The sequence below is a fragment of the Fukomys damarensis genome, unplaced genomic scaffold (genome assembly GCF_012274545.1).
Source record: "Fukomys damarensis isolate Sample0158 unplaced genomic scaffold, DMR_v1.0_HiC HiC_scaffold_6, whole genome shotgun sequence".
Lineage (NCBI taxonomy): Eukaryota > Metazoa > Chordata > Mammalia > Rodentia > Bathyergidae > Fukomys > Fukomys damarensis.
The window spans coordinates 38,957,491-38,972,082 of NW_022900918.1; the positions used below are offsets into that span (position 1 = coordinate 38,957,491).

General features: G+C 48.6%; 1 protein-coding gene across 1 annotated transcript in view; it reads right to left on the reverse strand.

Moving 5' to 3' along the window:
* Window positions 1-7,191: 7,191 nt before the first annotated feature.
* Efnb2 (ephrin B2) overlaps window positions 7,192-14,592 on the reverse strand; it is a gene marked incomplete at its 5' end in the record, with an annotated part of 27,150 nt that continues 19,749 nt past the window's right edge. Inside the window, one exon of the mRNA XM_010604650.1 lies at window positions 7,192-7,425. Coding sequence (XP_010602952.1) covers window positions 7,192-7,425 — 234 coding nt within the window. The remainder of the gene's footprint in view (window positions 7,426-14,592) is intronic.

Sequence of the window (14,592 nt, forward strand, 5' to 3'; positions counted from 1 at the left end):
GCCGCTGCAGGAAGTGCCAAGGACAATGGGACGAGTGTGTTCACAGTGAGGGGAGGATTTTGAGGGGATTCGTGGCAATGCATCTTTCACTGTAATAAAGTTTTTTAAACACACTGTATTTTTCAATCACACATCATATAACCTTCCAAGTTCTGGCTTCCTTAACCCTACACAGGTGGCGTGTAAATTAAAGGGAGAGTGGTGGTGGAGGAGAAGGAAGGGGGAAAAGAAAGAGGAATATAAAAATAAAAGAGGCAGGAGTGGTGGCGCATGCCTGTGATCCCAGCACTCTGGAGGCTGAGTGAGTTCGAGACCAGCCTGGGCTACACAGTGAGTTCCAGGTCAATCTCAACTACATAGTGAGACCCTGTCTAAAAAAAAAAAAAAAAAGGAAAAAGGAGGAAGAGGAAAAAGAGGGCAAGAAGGAGATGGAGAAGAAAAGGAGAGGGAAGAGAAGGTGGGAAAGGGAGAAGGGAGAGAGGAAGAACAAGGAGACGTCAGCACACAGCTTGAGCACGGCCCGCGCCTGCTGTGAAGTGCACTGCTCTGACAGAAGGGGCGACTGAGGCTGGCAGGGGAGAAGGAACCCAGCTCTGTTCACAGAGGGGCAGATGGCTGGGCACAGAGCACAGCAGCTGTCTCTTAACCAGAGCCATGTGTCGGAGCCCGTTCTAATGCTGTGGTGCAGTGGTCTTCCCTGTCCGGTTTTCAGTCGGACGGATAAGATATTGACGCTGTAAATGCAGAAACAGCAGCAGTAGCTGCTTCTTCTCAGTGAAGCACCCTCAGTTGGCACTGTACAGTCCCATGAGACACAAGGAGTGGCATCATCGAAGAGCACCTGATCACCAGCAGAAGATGCAGGCATTTCCATGCCACTTCGTGACTTTGCCAAACCTTTCGATGAGGCTGAGGGCTCCGGAGTGGCGAGGGGTGGAGAGCACAGGCCCAGCCCACAGGTGGCCAGGCTCAGTCCCCGGCCCCTCTCTCTGAATCCATCACCCTCTTGACTACTAAATCGCAACCACATCTTGTTTTTAGTGCCCGAGGAAGGAGAGACCATGGCTGTACCACGAAGATTAGTGTTTGATAACGATGTTTCAGGATACTTGGTTCCCTCCGATAACTTTCAGTATAGCTGGCGTCTTGGTGTCCCATGGATTTTATGTTACAGATTTTAAAATCTCTTTCTTAGAAGGGGTTCTTGGCTCAGCAAAAACATGGGTTAGGGGCTCTGCTTTAAAAGGTAAATTCCAGACATCTGTAGGAAATGGCTATACCCTGAAAATCTAATAAATCAGATATAAATCAGATGCATGCATGTAACAACAGTATGGTTCCTTAGGGTTTCTTGTTCATAGATGAAATAAAGAGCAAAATCAAAGACTGACTAAAGGAAACAGGGAGATGGATCTTTTGCAGATGGAAAGAGATCAAGAGAGAGAAGGCAAGACGAGGGAAGGGGATGCAAAAAGATTCAAGGTACATGTGTCATCTCCCCACAATGAGTATGGCCATCATATGTGGCAAACATGAACAAAAATTGATGATAATGACAATAATAATAACACAAATGGGGAAAATAGGAGAGGCAAAGGGAGGGGTGGAGGAGGAAGGGTTGGGAATGAAAAGGATGAAGCTGTGTTATGTTCGTGCACCCACTTCCTCAGGTGACTGTAAACTTCATGTACCGTGAACATGTGCTAGTGAAAAAGATGCGATAAGTAATGTACCAGTTCTGCATGAAAAAGCATTTATTATGCATTATAAACATAGACTAATAAAACATACTGTAAGGAAAAAAGACCAAAAAAAGAACTCCTCTTTAACTGACCCCAGTGTGGAAGCAATGCCCCTCGTAATGAAGCAACTTTCCTACAACTGTGCACTGACTTCAGCCCGGGAAGGAGAGAGGGCAGGCATCGTCGCGGACAGGCACAGCCCCGGGACCCAACCGCCCCTGCAGAAAGCCAGCCCGACCACGCCCGGGTCCTCACTTCCAGGGCCTGATGAGGTAAAAGGGGACCTCAAATCAAGTCCTGCCTGCCAAGGAAAATAAGAGGCGGATGCAAGGCAGAGCTGCAGGAGAGAAAGGACACCCATATTCCCAAGGACGGCTTGTCATGCTTGAGGACTTGCCAGTGCCCAGGTGGCCACCTGGAAACATGGCCCCAAGGCAGTGCCAATGTGGCTGTTGCTTTATTAACCCATCTCCCCATCAGGACACCCTGGAGAGATTGTAACTACTCCTTTTCTATTGTATAAATGAGGAAACCAAGATTCACAACTTTGAAGGCATCACAGAGTAAAACTTTAAGAACTCTAACATGGCGCACTCCTGAAGTTCCAGCGCTCTGGGAGGCTGAGGTGCCAGGATCACAGGTTTGAGTCCAGCCTGGGAAAAGTTAGCAACTCAGGGAGAGCCTGTCTCAAAATGAAACATAACAATAATAATAATAATAATAATAAAAAGGGCTGGGTATGTAGCTCAAGGCAAGAGCCCTGAGCTCAGTCCCCAATACTATAATAAAAAAAGAAAGGAAAAGGGAAGGGAAGAAAATAAGAAATGAAAAGAAGTGAAGAGAAAAACATCACTGCTAGATGCAGGAGTGTGTTCCCGCCTGCTCACTGCAGACGCACACAGCTTGTCTACCAGTGCTGCAGGCCATGAATCTGGACCCACAGGAAGTTGGGGAAAGTTGTAAAATAAATATAATGGTTCAGATTGCTTTTGGATAAAAGCGAAACAGTAAAGTACACGATACAGCAGATTATATTGCCTAGGTGATGGTAGATGTTGCATTTTCATTCTAGGTGTGTGTGTGTGTCTGTCTGCGTGTGAGTGTGTGTGAGTGTAACTGGCTCACAGTGGGGCATGCTGCAGGCCACGGCCCAGGCTGTGCAAGGTCCAGGGTGGGCTGTGCAGGTTGGGACCCTTACTCTTATCCAAGCTCGGGTGCCCATCTCTTCCCTCTGGAAGCCGTGACAGTTGGCAGTCAGTTCCCTGGGATGGAGCAAGAGCGGCCTGTTAGCTCCTGGCCCGTGTTGAACGCAGACCTGAGAAACGGGGCCTGTGCAGCACAGTTCCCACTGACAGTGGTCACCAAGCAGAGAGAACAAGAGCTTGCTCCGCTCCTCCCCTCCCACCGCTAACAGAGGCCTATGGCTGCAGTTAGGACACCCTGCCCAACTCCTCCAGGAAGTGAAATTCTCTCCGAGCAGGCTGAGCACCATCATCCGTGTCATCTCGCGCTCCTGGCTTCACTGCCGGAGCATCTTGGGAACTTTGCTTCGGATATGGGCAAACTTTAAAAACCACAAAATCAATGTTATTTACTCGATGTTTTGATGGCTGCATAGAAATAGGTATGATCTAAAAATACTGTGAATGTTTCCATTTTTGAAAACTTGTTACAATAGATGATACCTCGCCACGCGTCCCCTCAAACACCTTCCTCCACTGCCGACACACTTAGGCTGTCGTCATCCTCGCCACTTCCCGCAGCTGCTCTGGAGCATTCTTTCCTGCGTGTCTGTAGCTCCACTGTTGTGACTGCCCCGATGTCCTGAATCCACTCAAAATATTGCCCTTTCGTGGTCAGCCTGACTTTGGGGAAGAGCGGACGGTTGCACAGTGCCAGATCCGGTGAATCAGGCAGACGAGGAGCAGGGTCATGGTTTTACGAGCTGCCTTTCTGTGGACAGCGCTGAGCAGCAGCAGCATTCATCCTGTTTTTGATCGCATCTTATAAAGACATTCACGAAAGAGGACTTCCAGAACCACTTTAGACTGAGGCAGGGATGACGGGATGAGTGTGTTCAAAGCAAAAGGGGGGCGGTTTGAAGAAGGTTCATGGCAGTGTGTCCTTTAATGATTTTAAAATTGCAAACAGTCACACTGTGCTTTGAGCACCCCTGGTATTTATGGGGTACCCTGTGATGTTTCCACACAGGTGCATGTTGCATAATATTAACACGAAACATGACATGAATGTCCTGAAACATAATTTGAAGAGAACCGTACAAATCAAGTCATTTAACAAGGACTTCAAGGAAATATAGAAATAAGTATGATTTAAATAAGCTGTGGAATGTTATGTGGTTTCTGCAAAGAGCTGAATGTACAGATGATGAAAGCTCTCCAGATGTATTATTTACTAAAAAAGCATAAAGCATTGTGAATAGTGTAATCTCTGCAGCAGTCATTTTTTAAACATACAGTATTTTTCTGAAGAGAAGGATGAGACTCTTTATTTGTTTATTTGCTTACTTATGATGGTCACTTTGAGGAAAGGAAAGACTGTCTTGCCAGGTCTAAGTACGTCACCATTTATACACACAACCACGAAGATAATTTTAACAGACTAGAAATACTAGTCAGTTCATGCTCTCCGTGCTGAAATGACATTGTACTCACATGGGAGGGTTCCTCCTTCTGAGATGCTAAGACGTAAGAAGGACATAGCATGAATTCTGCCAGTGCTCAGCCAGGGAGCTGTGCAGTAGGACACGTAGACCCTGGAGGATGAAATTCGGGGTGAGTGTTCGCACTGTAAAAGCGGGTGATAGTCAAAGACACACTGTTGCAAAGCCTTCGAAATCCTGCCCTCCCTTCACACACATGTACCCCTTCACTCTCGCCACTTTCAGAAGCAGTTCTGGAGTCCTCTTCCGTGTCTTCCCAGGCACGGTCAAAAACACAGCGACTGCCGCCGCCGAGGGCCACGGAGGGAAAGGCAGCTGGTCAAAACGCGACACCGTGCCCTCTTCCGCCTTAGCCACCACATCTGGCACCAGATGACTCTGGCTCTTGCTCAAAGTCAAAATGACCATGAAGAGGAAATGTTTTGGATGGATTCGGAACATCGCAGCAGCCAGGCCAGCGCAATTAAAGATATGCGCAAAAGAGGACGCCAGAGCTGCTGCAGGGAGTGGAGAGAATTATGGGATGAAGGCATCTGAAATGAAGGGACATGTTTGAGGGGCACACGTGGCAACGTGTCTTTTACTGTAAGAATTTTAAACATTTAAATATTCTCTATATTTATTAATTACAACTCGTGTATATCCGCATACATCTATGCACACCCAGTTACGTGCACAGAAACACAGAAGTGTGCGTGTAAGTGCAGGAGGCCGACGGCAGATGGAAGACATACTGGGGCTCGTGAATCTGACTTTCAAATCGACATTTCAAAGGAAAGGGCCAAGAAAGATGAAACAAAGCAAAAGCACAACTAGCACACACCCCAAATCGGAGCGTGTCCGCCTCCTCTCCAGTCTTCCTGCCCTTACGGGGCTGGGGCGCTGTAGAAACAGCCGCGTCCCGCCTTCAGAATCCAGACATTCACTTCTGGAATCAGGAAAGCTCACCTCGAACACTGCGGGTGGGTCTGTGAGGAGAGAGCTCAGAGGGGTTTCTGCTGGGCGCTGTGGGGAGGCACCAGGCTGGAGCGGTCACAGCATTTTGTCGCTGTGATCACTGCAGCACCTGCTGGGCTTAACACGTCCTATGGCCACATTTCCAGCATTTTTCTGGCCTCTGTATGGAAGGACAGCGCAAATGAAACCCTTAAACTCTGCCCACAGGCTGGAAAGCCACACAATGTGAGTCTACCTTCTCTCTGGCCATGGTCTAGCCGGGCTGCACAGCAGGCCAGGTGGGTCCCCACCACCCAGGGACAGCCGCACCCTGTGCCCCGTGACTGCCGAGCACAGGGGTGTGTGGGTCCTGCTCACAGAGTTCTACACTGCCTCCCTTACCCCCCACCCTCTCTGGATACTGGGGCTGGAATCCAGGACCTTCATGCTGAGCTATGTCCCCAAACTTGTAAGTTTTTACTTTGGAACAGGGTCTCACTAAATTGCCAAATTGCCCAGGTTAGGCTTAACGTTTCAATCTTCCTGCCTCAGCCTTCCAGAGTGATAGGATGACAGATGCGTGCCGACCCACATGGAGCGAATCCAGCGTCTCAGTGCTTCCCGCACTTTTTGGCAACTGTCTGCTGCCAAAGCCCCATCCTGCAGTGTGCACGGAAGCCCCACCGGTGCCAAAGCCTCCCTCGCTGGAGCCGGAGACGGATCAGGGCAGCTGCCAGTCTGGGAGAAGCTCTCACAAACCCACATCCCCCACCACGCGCACTGCAAAGTCCCGACCAGAGGGCTCTGGGAAGTGGTGTGTTCTGGTCTTTCCCTGACACGCAGCAGCAGCGTGGACGAATAAACTGGAAGCTGAGCGTGATCGGCAGGTCTTTGCTTGTGGCCGAACTGTTTGAGGCTGGGCAGCTGACCCTTGTCTTTTCCTGGCCGTGGGTCAAGGACGTGGCCCGGCTTCTGCAGAAGGAGCCCACTTGCTGCTGCCAGGCTGCAGTCCTCACGCTGCGGGCTGAGCGGTGACTTTGGCGAACATCCCAGACCTCAGACGTCAGTGTTTGAGGTGGGTGCTAATACTGTTAGCAGGCCTAAAGCTCTCTGCAATCATTCCCTCAGAGCGAGCTACAAGAAAACTACCAGCTACAGCCAAGAAACAGCCTTTCACACACACACACGCACACACACACACATTGTAAACGTGGGCTGGAAATCACTGGAAACTTTGTGATTTGCCCTTTACAGCCAGAGGCAGGCACTTAAGGCAAACGCCTAAGACTTCTGGAAGAACAGAGCAGTTATACTAAATTTAGCCCCCTAACCAGCTGCCGGCCGGCACACGTGTGCTGAAAGATTTAAAAGGAAAGAAATTCAGCCCCAGAAACAGAAGACATAGATGATAAAAAGGCAGCTCCTAATGGACGGATACACTTTCAAAAGGTACTCGAGGAACATAAACATGGTGTGGGATCAGCCTTGCTGCCTCCTTTCGCGTACCTGAAATGCCTAATTGCTGTACACGCGGGTCACTGACTGCATGGACTTTGCTAGGAGGAGCGATCTCGTCTTTGGAGTTGTCATTGCCAATATTCGCCCACCCTCGGCACAACAGGGCTGATTGGGTGAACAGCGGCAGCATTGCTGTCCTCTGTGCCAAGCCCCAGGGGTCCCTCTGGGGACCTGGGCGGGCTCATTTCTGTGTCTTGTGTGGTCAGTGAGAGGCTCAGCTGAGGTTGGCTGGGCCCACTTTGGCTCTGCCTTTCTAGCGTGCACGTGTTCTCTGTGGGGACACCAGAAACAATGCTTGGGATTTGCTGCGTTTTATAAGCTGGACACCAAGAGCAGCTGGGTGGAAGGAGGCCTTGGGAAGTCTCCGGGAGGATCCAGAGCACGCATAGGAGAAATGTTCAGTCTACACTGAGGGCCAGCTGTGCGGTCTTCCTGGGGCCACAGCAGGAACCGGAGCTTCTGGACAGATGTCCCAGATGTGGTGGCCTGTGTGTCCCCCACAACACAGTGGTCTGCACTGCAGGAATCCAAGCTGCACCTGACTACCTATGTAAGACAAAGGAGCTTGGAGTTATGGTCCCTGTTAGCCTCTTGGATAAGATGAAAATTACACAACTGATAAAGAATGAAGAGACCAAATACTACTGTACCTAGGTATTGTAGTCAGAGTTTGCAGGGAATAGATTTAATACGGGACATATAATTTATAGGATTATTTCATAATATTCACTTAAAAAGTCAAACACAGGGGCATAAGAGATCTGTCCACATACTAGAGGCCCCCCAAATCCAGCCGAGGGCCTGGATCCCATACCAATGTCCCGCACAAGTCCAGCTGAGGCCTGGAGCTCACTGCAATGTCTCACGCTCATCCCCACAGAGGGTCTGCACTGGGAAGGCCCAAAGGCCAGTGAGGGGAGCCAGAAAGTCTGCCCCAGCAGGGCAAAGGTTCTGTGCACCAGGCTGAGGGATCTGCACCAGAGCCAGGAAGCGATGCTCAAAGGGAAGACCAGAGCTCCCCAGAAAAGAACAGCAGCCATCCCAGGTGACAGGGAGGACCCAAACTCCTCTGATGATGAGAACAATCGAGTTTGTATCCAGCAAACCAGGGGTGGCAAGCTTCTCCAGGAAAATCAGCAGTATAGGATTTTCCACTCCCGTTCTCCTTTTCTTCTTTTTTTTTTCTTTTATTGAGTTTATTGGTACATTTAAGGTATATTTGGTACATTTAAGGTATTGGTACATTTGAGTACAATTACATTCATTATTGGGATCATGTACCTTTACATGACAGGTCTTGGTTCTCATTTATTTTCCCCTTGTCCCTGCCCTCCCTTCACCCCCTCCTCCCCTCCCCATTTACAAACACCTCCTTTCCATTTTTTCATTTTGTCATATTTTTTCTTTTCCCTTATTACCTTTCCCCTATCCATCCCATTTTCCCTACACCTTTAGCACTTTTCTTCCTATTTCACATGGTCAATTATCTCATTAGGATCTTATGTACTATTATAGTATTTCACACCAGAGAAACTATTCGGTATTTAGACATGTGTGACTTATTTATCTCACTTAGGAGTATATCCTTAACCATTTTCCTATGAATGACTCTAATTTCTCATTCTTTATGGCTGAATAGTATTCCATTTTATAGAAAAACCACATCTTCTTTATCCAGTTTCCAACTGATGGGCAAATGGGCTGTTTCCAAGTTTTAGCTATTACAAACAGTGCTGCTATAAACATGGGTGTGCATATATCACTGTTAATCCAGTTCTCCTTTTATGCTGTGGGTAACAATCTGGGTCTTCCACGCCCACAACCAGGATGGCTCAGTTCAGCTGGGCGTGCCAAGCTGACCATTAGTTAGCCCACCACTAGGTATCCCTTGGGAGATGGACCAACTGAAGGGACCTTCCCTTAGTGCTCCCTTTCTCTCCCCACGTGACGGACCCTAGAGCTGGACATTACTTTCTGTTTTCTTGTTTGTTGCTCCTTTAATGAGGCCTTAACAGTACCACTGCCTAAAGGAATTGAGGAATTTAGCAGAGTCTAAAGGTTCCAGTTCATCCTGTGGGGCTTCCTTTGATGACATTTATCGCCCCTACTGCTCTTGAGCTTCTTTTAAGATAAAGCATTCTTATGCCCCTAACACCAATGACACAGAGACCTTCTAATCTCTTTATTAAGCATGAGTGGCACTTCCTTGGACAGTAACAGCTTTATCAGCTAAAAAATGTTTTTCAGTTTCACAGTTTTCTGCAGCAGACTACAGAATCAAATGTATGAAGAATACGAGGGGGGATAAAGACATGTTCCAGACACCAGCAAGAAAAGAATTAAACACAAAGTCAGGCTCAAGGCTATGAGGAGGGCGGCGTGAACCTGGGCCAGGTGGGCTGGTGGAAGAGACCCCCACAGCCACCTGTCACTGCTTGGCCCAAGGCAAGTATGGAAGTAGAGAGTGTGTCTAATGCCAGGGCCAGGTAGGCAGGGGCCTGAAAATGCTTTGAATAAAGAAAGAAGTTTCTACTTAACAGTTAGAGCTACAGGGCTAGAAGAATGGGACTCAGCTCCCAGCTGATCAGCCAGCCAGTATCAGTCAGTAAGTTCTTGGCTCTTTCTGGATCTCCCTTCCAGGAAGGGGTGAAGGGTGGCCCAGCTCTATGCCCGGAAGTGTGCCAGAGAGGGATGGGCTGTGGGGTGTCACCCTGCTGGTCCCCAGTGCTTTGGCCAAGGGGCACCTGGACACGGGGGAGCTTGTGAAGGTTACCTTCCTACGGGGAAAATTGCTGCTGGCTCTGCTTCATATCCTGCGAACACAAAGGTGATCTTCAGTGTCGTAGATCCTGCCCCTCTCCCTGTATCCAGCCCCAGTGTAAGAGGCAGACACCACAGCTCTTCCTTCCTACCCACTGCCCCTTAATTAACCCCACACCATGGGCCTGAGACCGCATCAGGGTCAGTACTGCCTCCCTCTGCCCATGCATTTCTACATCGGCATATTTATTAAGAAGGGGTGCTTTTTAAAATATATAACTGACTTTGAGTGAAGAATTGTTCTTAAGAGATATTGCCATTTACCAAAATATGGAAGTCTTGAGTTGAACGTTTCCTTGGCTTCTGGAGTACAAGTTGGTCAGTAAAAAAATGATTCCTGCTGGCTTACTTCTTTCCATTGGGAATAAATACTGTTGTTTAATGCCTCCTCCTCCCAAGTCACTGATGAAGGATTCTTGAGCTCAGTTCCTGCACGGGTGGGGAATGCTCCTGTTGTTGCACCACTGAAAAGTCAGCGGCAGGTGAGCGGATGGTGTAAACAGCATAAACAAGTCCCAAATCCACTGAAATCCAAACTGAACCAAAGCAGCAGACCCTGCTGTGGAATGCCGATTATGTCTCTCTCCTTTATAAATAAAATTAACTTTTATTAGACCATGTCTGCAATATGAAATGATTGTGCTCCTCATGGGGGGCCGGCATTCGTGCATAACACACCTTTTCCACCCCATCCTTCCCCTCCCTCCCTGCTCCTTCTCTCAATCCTCCTCTTTTGCATAAGCTCTAGCTGTTTTTAAACTTTTTAAATCCCCTCTCCTTCCCTCCCTGTCTCTTGTTCCCCTTCCCAATTGAAAAGGATCTTCCTACTTATCTTTTATTTGGCTCCTTATTTATATTTTGGGTCTCTCGCATAAGAGGGACCATGGCGATATCTGAGCTTCTGGGTCTTACTTATTTCACTCAAGAGCACTGGCCCAATGTGTCTCCATTCCCCCACAAATGAGTCAAGTTTATCCTTCGCGGCAGAGTAGTGCTCCTCTGTGTGTAAATCCACTTTTTTAACCTTCATCTGTTGATGGACACATATTTCCAGGATCCGGCTGCTACAAATCGTGTGCCTGAAACATGGGGTCACTGTAGTCTGATGTCTTTGCCAGTGTATCCATGGATTGCTGGAACACGATGTCTTTACCTCTTTCAGGAAGACACCTATCATGTCTCTTTTCGGCCAAAGAAAGATCTGTGTGCTACCCAACTGGGAAGTAGGGTAATTGTCCTTTTTACCCCACATGAGAAAAGTCAGTTTCACTACTCTGGATCTTATTTTATTTTTCTTTGCTTATTAGTGGCTGCGCTGGACCCTGCGACTAGCAATAGGCAGAGAGCAGCTAGCTACTAAGAGAGGGGTCTCCTGGTGGGAACGTCTCTCCCTTCCACTGGGAATCTTTACCGGTGCTTGAGGAGCAGCTCTCACCAGGAAGGGAGCTGACAGTGTGCAGCTGGGGCGCCAAGCTACGGGTGAGAAACCTGCTCCGTGAGCCGCTGGCTCTGGGACGGAACCAGGAACCCTGGACGCATCTTCTCTCTTTGCCAAACTCAGCAGCCTCTGTCCTGGTTTCAAAAGTGAGCCCAAAATGCCAATGCACGGGGTGACTCAGGTACCAAGGGGACGCTGAACACACAACACTTTGTTCTTTCCTCTGCCCAGGTTAAACGCAATCTTGCTTCATGGAATTGACCATTCAGCCAGGACTCCTGGGCTGGAAACTGTGCCCCTGAACTTGGCCTGCTGCTGGGGAAAGGAAGCCAGGCCAGGTGGGATCAGGTGGTGCTGAAGCTACCATCCACCGTCAACCAAAACTGAAGGCCTGGAATTTATTTTGCTCTCTTTTAGTGGAACCTATTTGTTTAACAAGTGTTCTTTCAGTGTAAGAACTGGAAGTTTAGAGAACCCAGCATCTCACCGTTTTTCCTGGGGAGGCTGCATGGCTCTCTTCTACCTGCTGGGCTGGCTGCCTGCTTGTTCCCTGGCCCAGGAGCCTCCCGGTCCCCCTACACTCCTGCTGGTGAGCGGTAGCGTTTCTCACACTCACATCCCAGGGCCAGCGGGAAGACACAGACTTCAAGACCATGGGGAGGCCCCGAGCACCTCCACCCGCAGCCTCCCCCAGATGAGGCACTGCACTGGTGACCTCACTTTCAGTCGAAGCCCACCTCACCGATGCACGTGCACTGCAGCGACACTGGTACAGAGGACAGCTGGCGTCGCCCTTCCTGAGGGTTTACTCTGAGAAGAAAAGGGAAGCCACCAATAGCGAACTGCTTTGCTTAAGTGGAACCGAGGTAGATCCAGAATTAAGGGCAAGATGAGAAGCCATTTCCCCCTTTCCTCTTGGGGGCTCTCTCCCAGGGTACCTCAAGGGTGAGACCCCAAACCTGCCCCGCTCAAGACGGTGAGGACTTGAGTACCTTCCTCACTGGCGTGCACGTCCCGGTGTGAGAAGGACCTGGGACCCCTGAGTCCTCAGCTCCCGTCCTGGCTCACTGAGGTATTGGGGAAACAGAATACTGGGGGTGGGGGGTGTCAAAATAAGAAATGAAAAACAACAAAAAAAGAAAAGCAAAAAAAAAGGAAAGTACTTTGAAGGCAATTTTTCCATAGGAAAAAAATATTTTATTTTTTTAAGAACAAATTCAGTTTGAAACAGATGAGGAATGTGGCTTCACGGAGCTCGTGTTCAGGGGGCTGAATGTGATGTGAACTAAAGCAGATCGAAAACCTAAGACAGGCTAGTGAAATAAAACAAAGGAAGAAAAAAATATTTATAACTCAAGCATAATACTGTGTTACTTACAAATTGAACAACGAAATTTTAAATAAATATCCATGGTACATAATCACGGCACCATATGCAGCAATTTGGCAACCTTTTATACCATTTTTTTCCTCTTACAGTGCAAAGGGGAACGACACTGCCGTTAGACAAGCTGTAGCTAAATACATTGCAAAATTCAGATTTTATACAAAACATCTTGCTTAGACTTTATAAAAAACCAACATTGCTCTATGTACACAATCTGGATAAGAAAAGCCATTTCTGTCTTGTTTCCATGTGTATTTTTTATTAAAAACGTGAATAAGGCTACTGTAACACCCCAAATCCAAAGACAGCAAGTTCGGAACCTATTTACACCTTCTTCAGTTGAACAGGATGGTGTGATCCCGAAGCCGGGTGACCAGAATACAAGCAAGGCATTTACAGTAACTTTCCAAAGCGGAACCAACTCCAAAGAAGGGGGCAGTTGGTAGATTGTCATTTTTTGCACCAGACACAAAACAGACGCACAGAACACTTTCTTTTTTTCAACTGGTCGTGGGTAACTCTTCATCGGGTCATCTGATTTTTCTTTTTCACAGTTTAGCACATAACCCAAAGGTGGCCAACCGGGGATACACACACTTGATTTCATTAAAATCAGACGTTTTCCCATGTTCCCCTCCTCGCCCCTCTCCCCGATCCTACGAGGAACTTTTGATGGCTTACGAGAAAATCTCGTATGAATGCACAGAAAGGAGAGGTCAGAGTGATGGAAAGAATTACATATGTACTGTGACCGGTCACCATGGCAACCTCCACAGAAATATGATATAGATATATATAATATATATTGGAGATATATATTATACATATATGTACACAGGTACACCACACACCCACTCTCACATACACACACGCACTTTGGACCAACATTTTCAGGTTGAGGAAATGGGGAGTAATCATTTCTGGGACAACTCGCCTTTCTGCAGGGACTCACTGGGGGCCTGAGAACCTTCAAACGCTGTCGCTACATCTTTTTTTTTTCTACTCCCAATTCAGAAAGCAAAGCGTTACCATAGCAACAGGACTCTGTTCAAGATGTCTCTTTTGCATAGCACATAAGAAGTAGGTTTCCTGTTTACTCTTCCCGGTTTCTGGGAGGGAGGGGATGAGATGGGGGGAGGAGGAGGAGGAGGAGCAGGAGCAGGAGAAGAAGAAAGAGGAGGAGGAGAAAGAGGAACAGGAGGAGGAGGAGGAGGGGGTCACAGCTGCCTTTACCTGGAGCCCCCTCTGGGTGACTTGCTGGATTTCAGAGAACATTTCAGCCCAGAAGGCGAGGAAAAGCCCAACACAGACGACAGGTGCTGGGATACCTTGCCCATGTCAAGTATGATACAGCCACGCTGGTTTCCTGGTATCCGGGCTCCTCTTTCCTAGACTACATTTCGTGGGACGCCTTCGGAGGACTCTCGTTTTCCTGTTAACTCTCAGTGTCGTTTATTTGGAGTGGTATCCCCCCCAGGAGCAGTCCGATTTTTAAAAAAAATTTTTAAAGCACTGAGCCTCAGGATTGCTTAATTGCCACAAATAAATTTCACATCTTCTGGTGTGTACTGTGTGCAATCTTAAAATATATATTAGTAAAAATCTCTCCTCTTCTATCCCGTGTTCTATGTGCCTATTATAAATACGTCCTATCCTCCTCCCCCCACATCGTCTCCACTCCCATCTTAAGGACTCTGAGAGGTTTGCTGCCCTGTGCTTCGCTGAGGCCCACCCTCCCCACGCCGCGCCCATGGCAGTGGACAGGCTCCACGGGGCCGGGCGGGCCTGGACGCGGGTGGACCTGCCCCTGTGTGTCTGAGAATCGCTACTGACAGCGTCAGCGCCGTGGCCCCACAGCCTGCTGGACCTCTGGCTCTTCAACATCTAGGTCAGATTTGGCTCTCTGCTACCCTGAAGGCTCCCTGTGTCTCCTAAAACGTGAGAACTATAGCAGCTGCGTCTGCTTCCACACGAGCCAGAGCAGACCGACTCCCTCGGCTGTGCGCGTCACTGCCGGTACCGCGACAGTCCTGCCCGCCACCCTCGGGGTCCCCGACCTGCTGCCTCC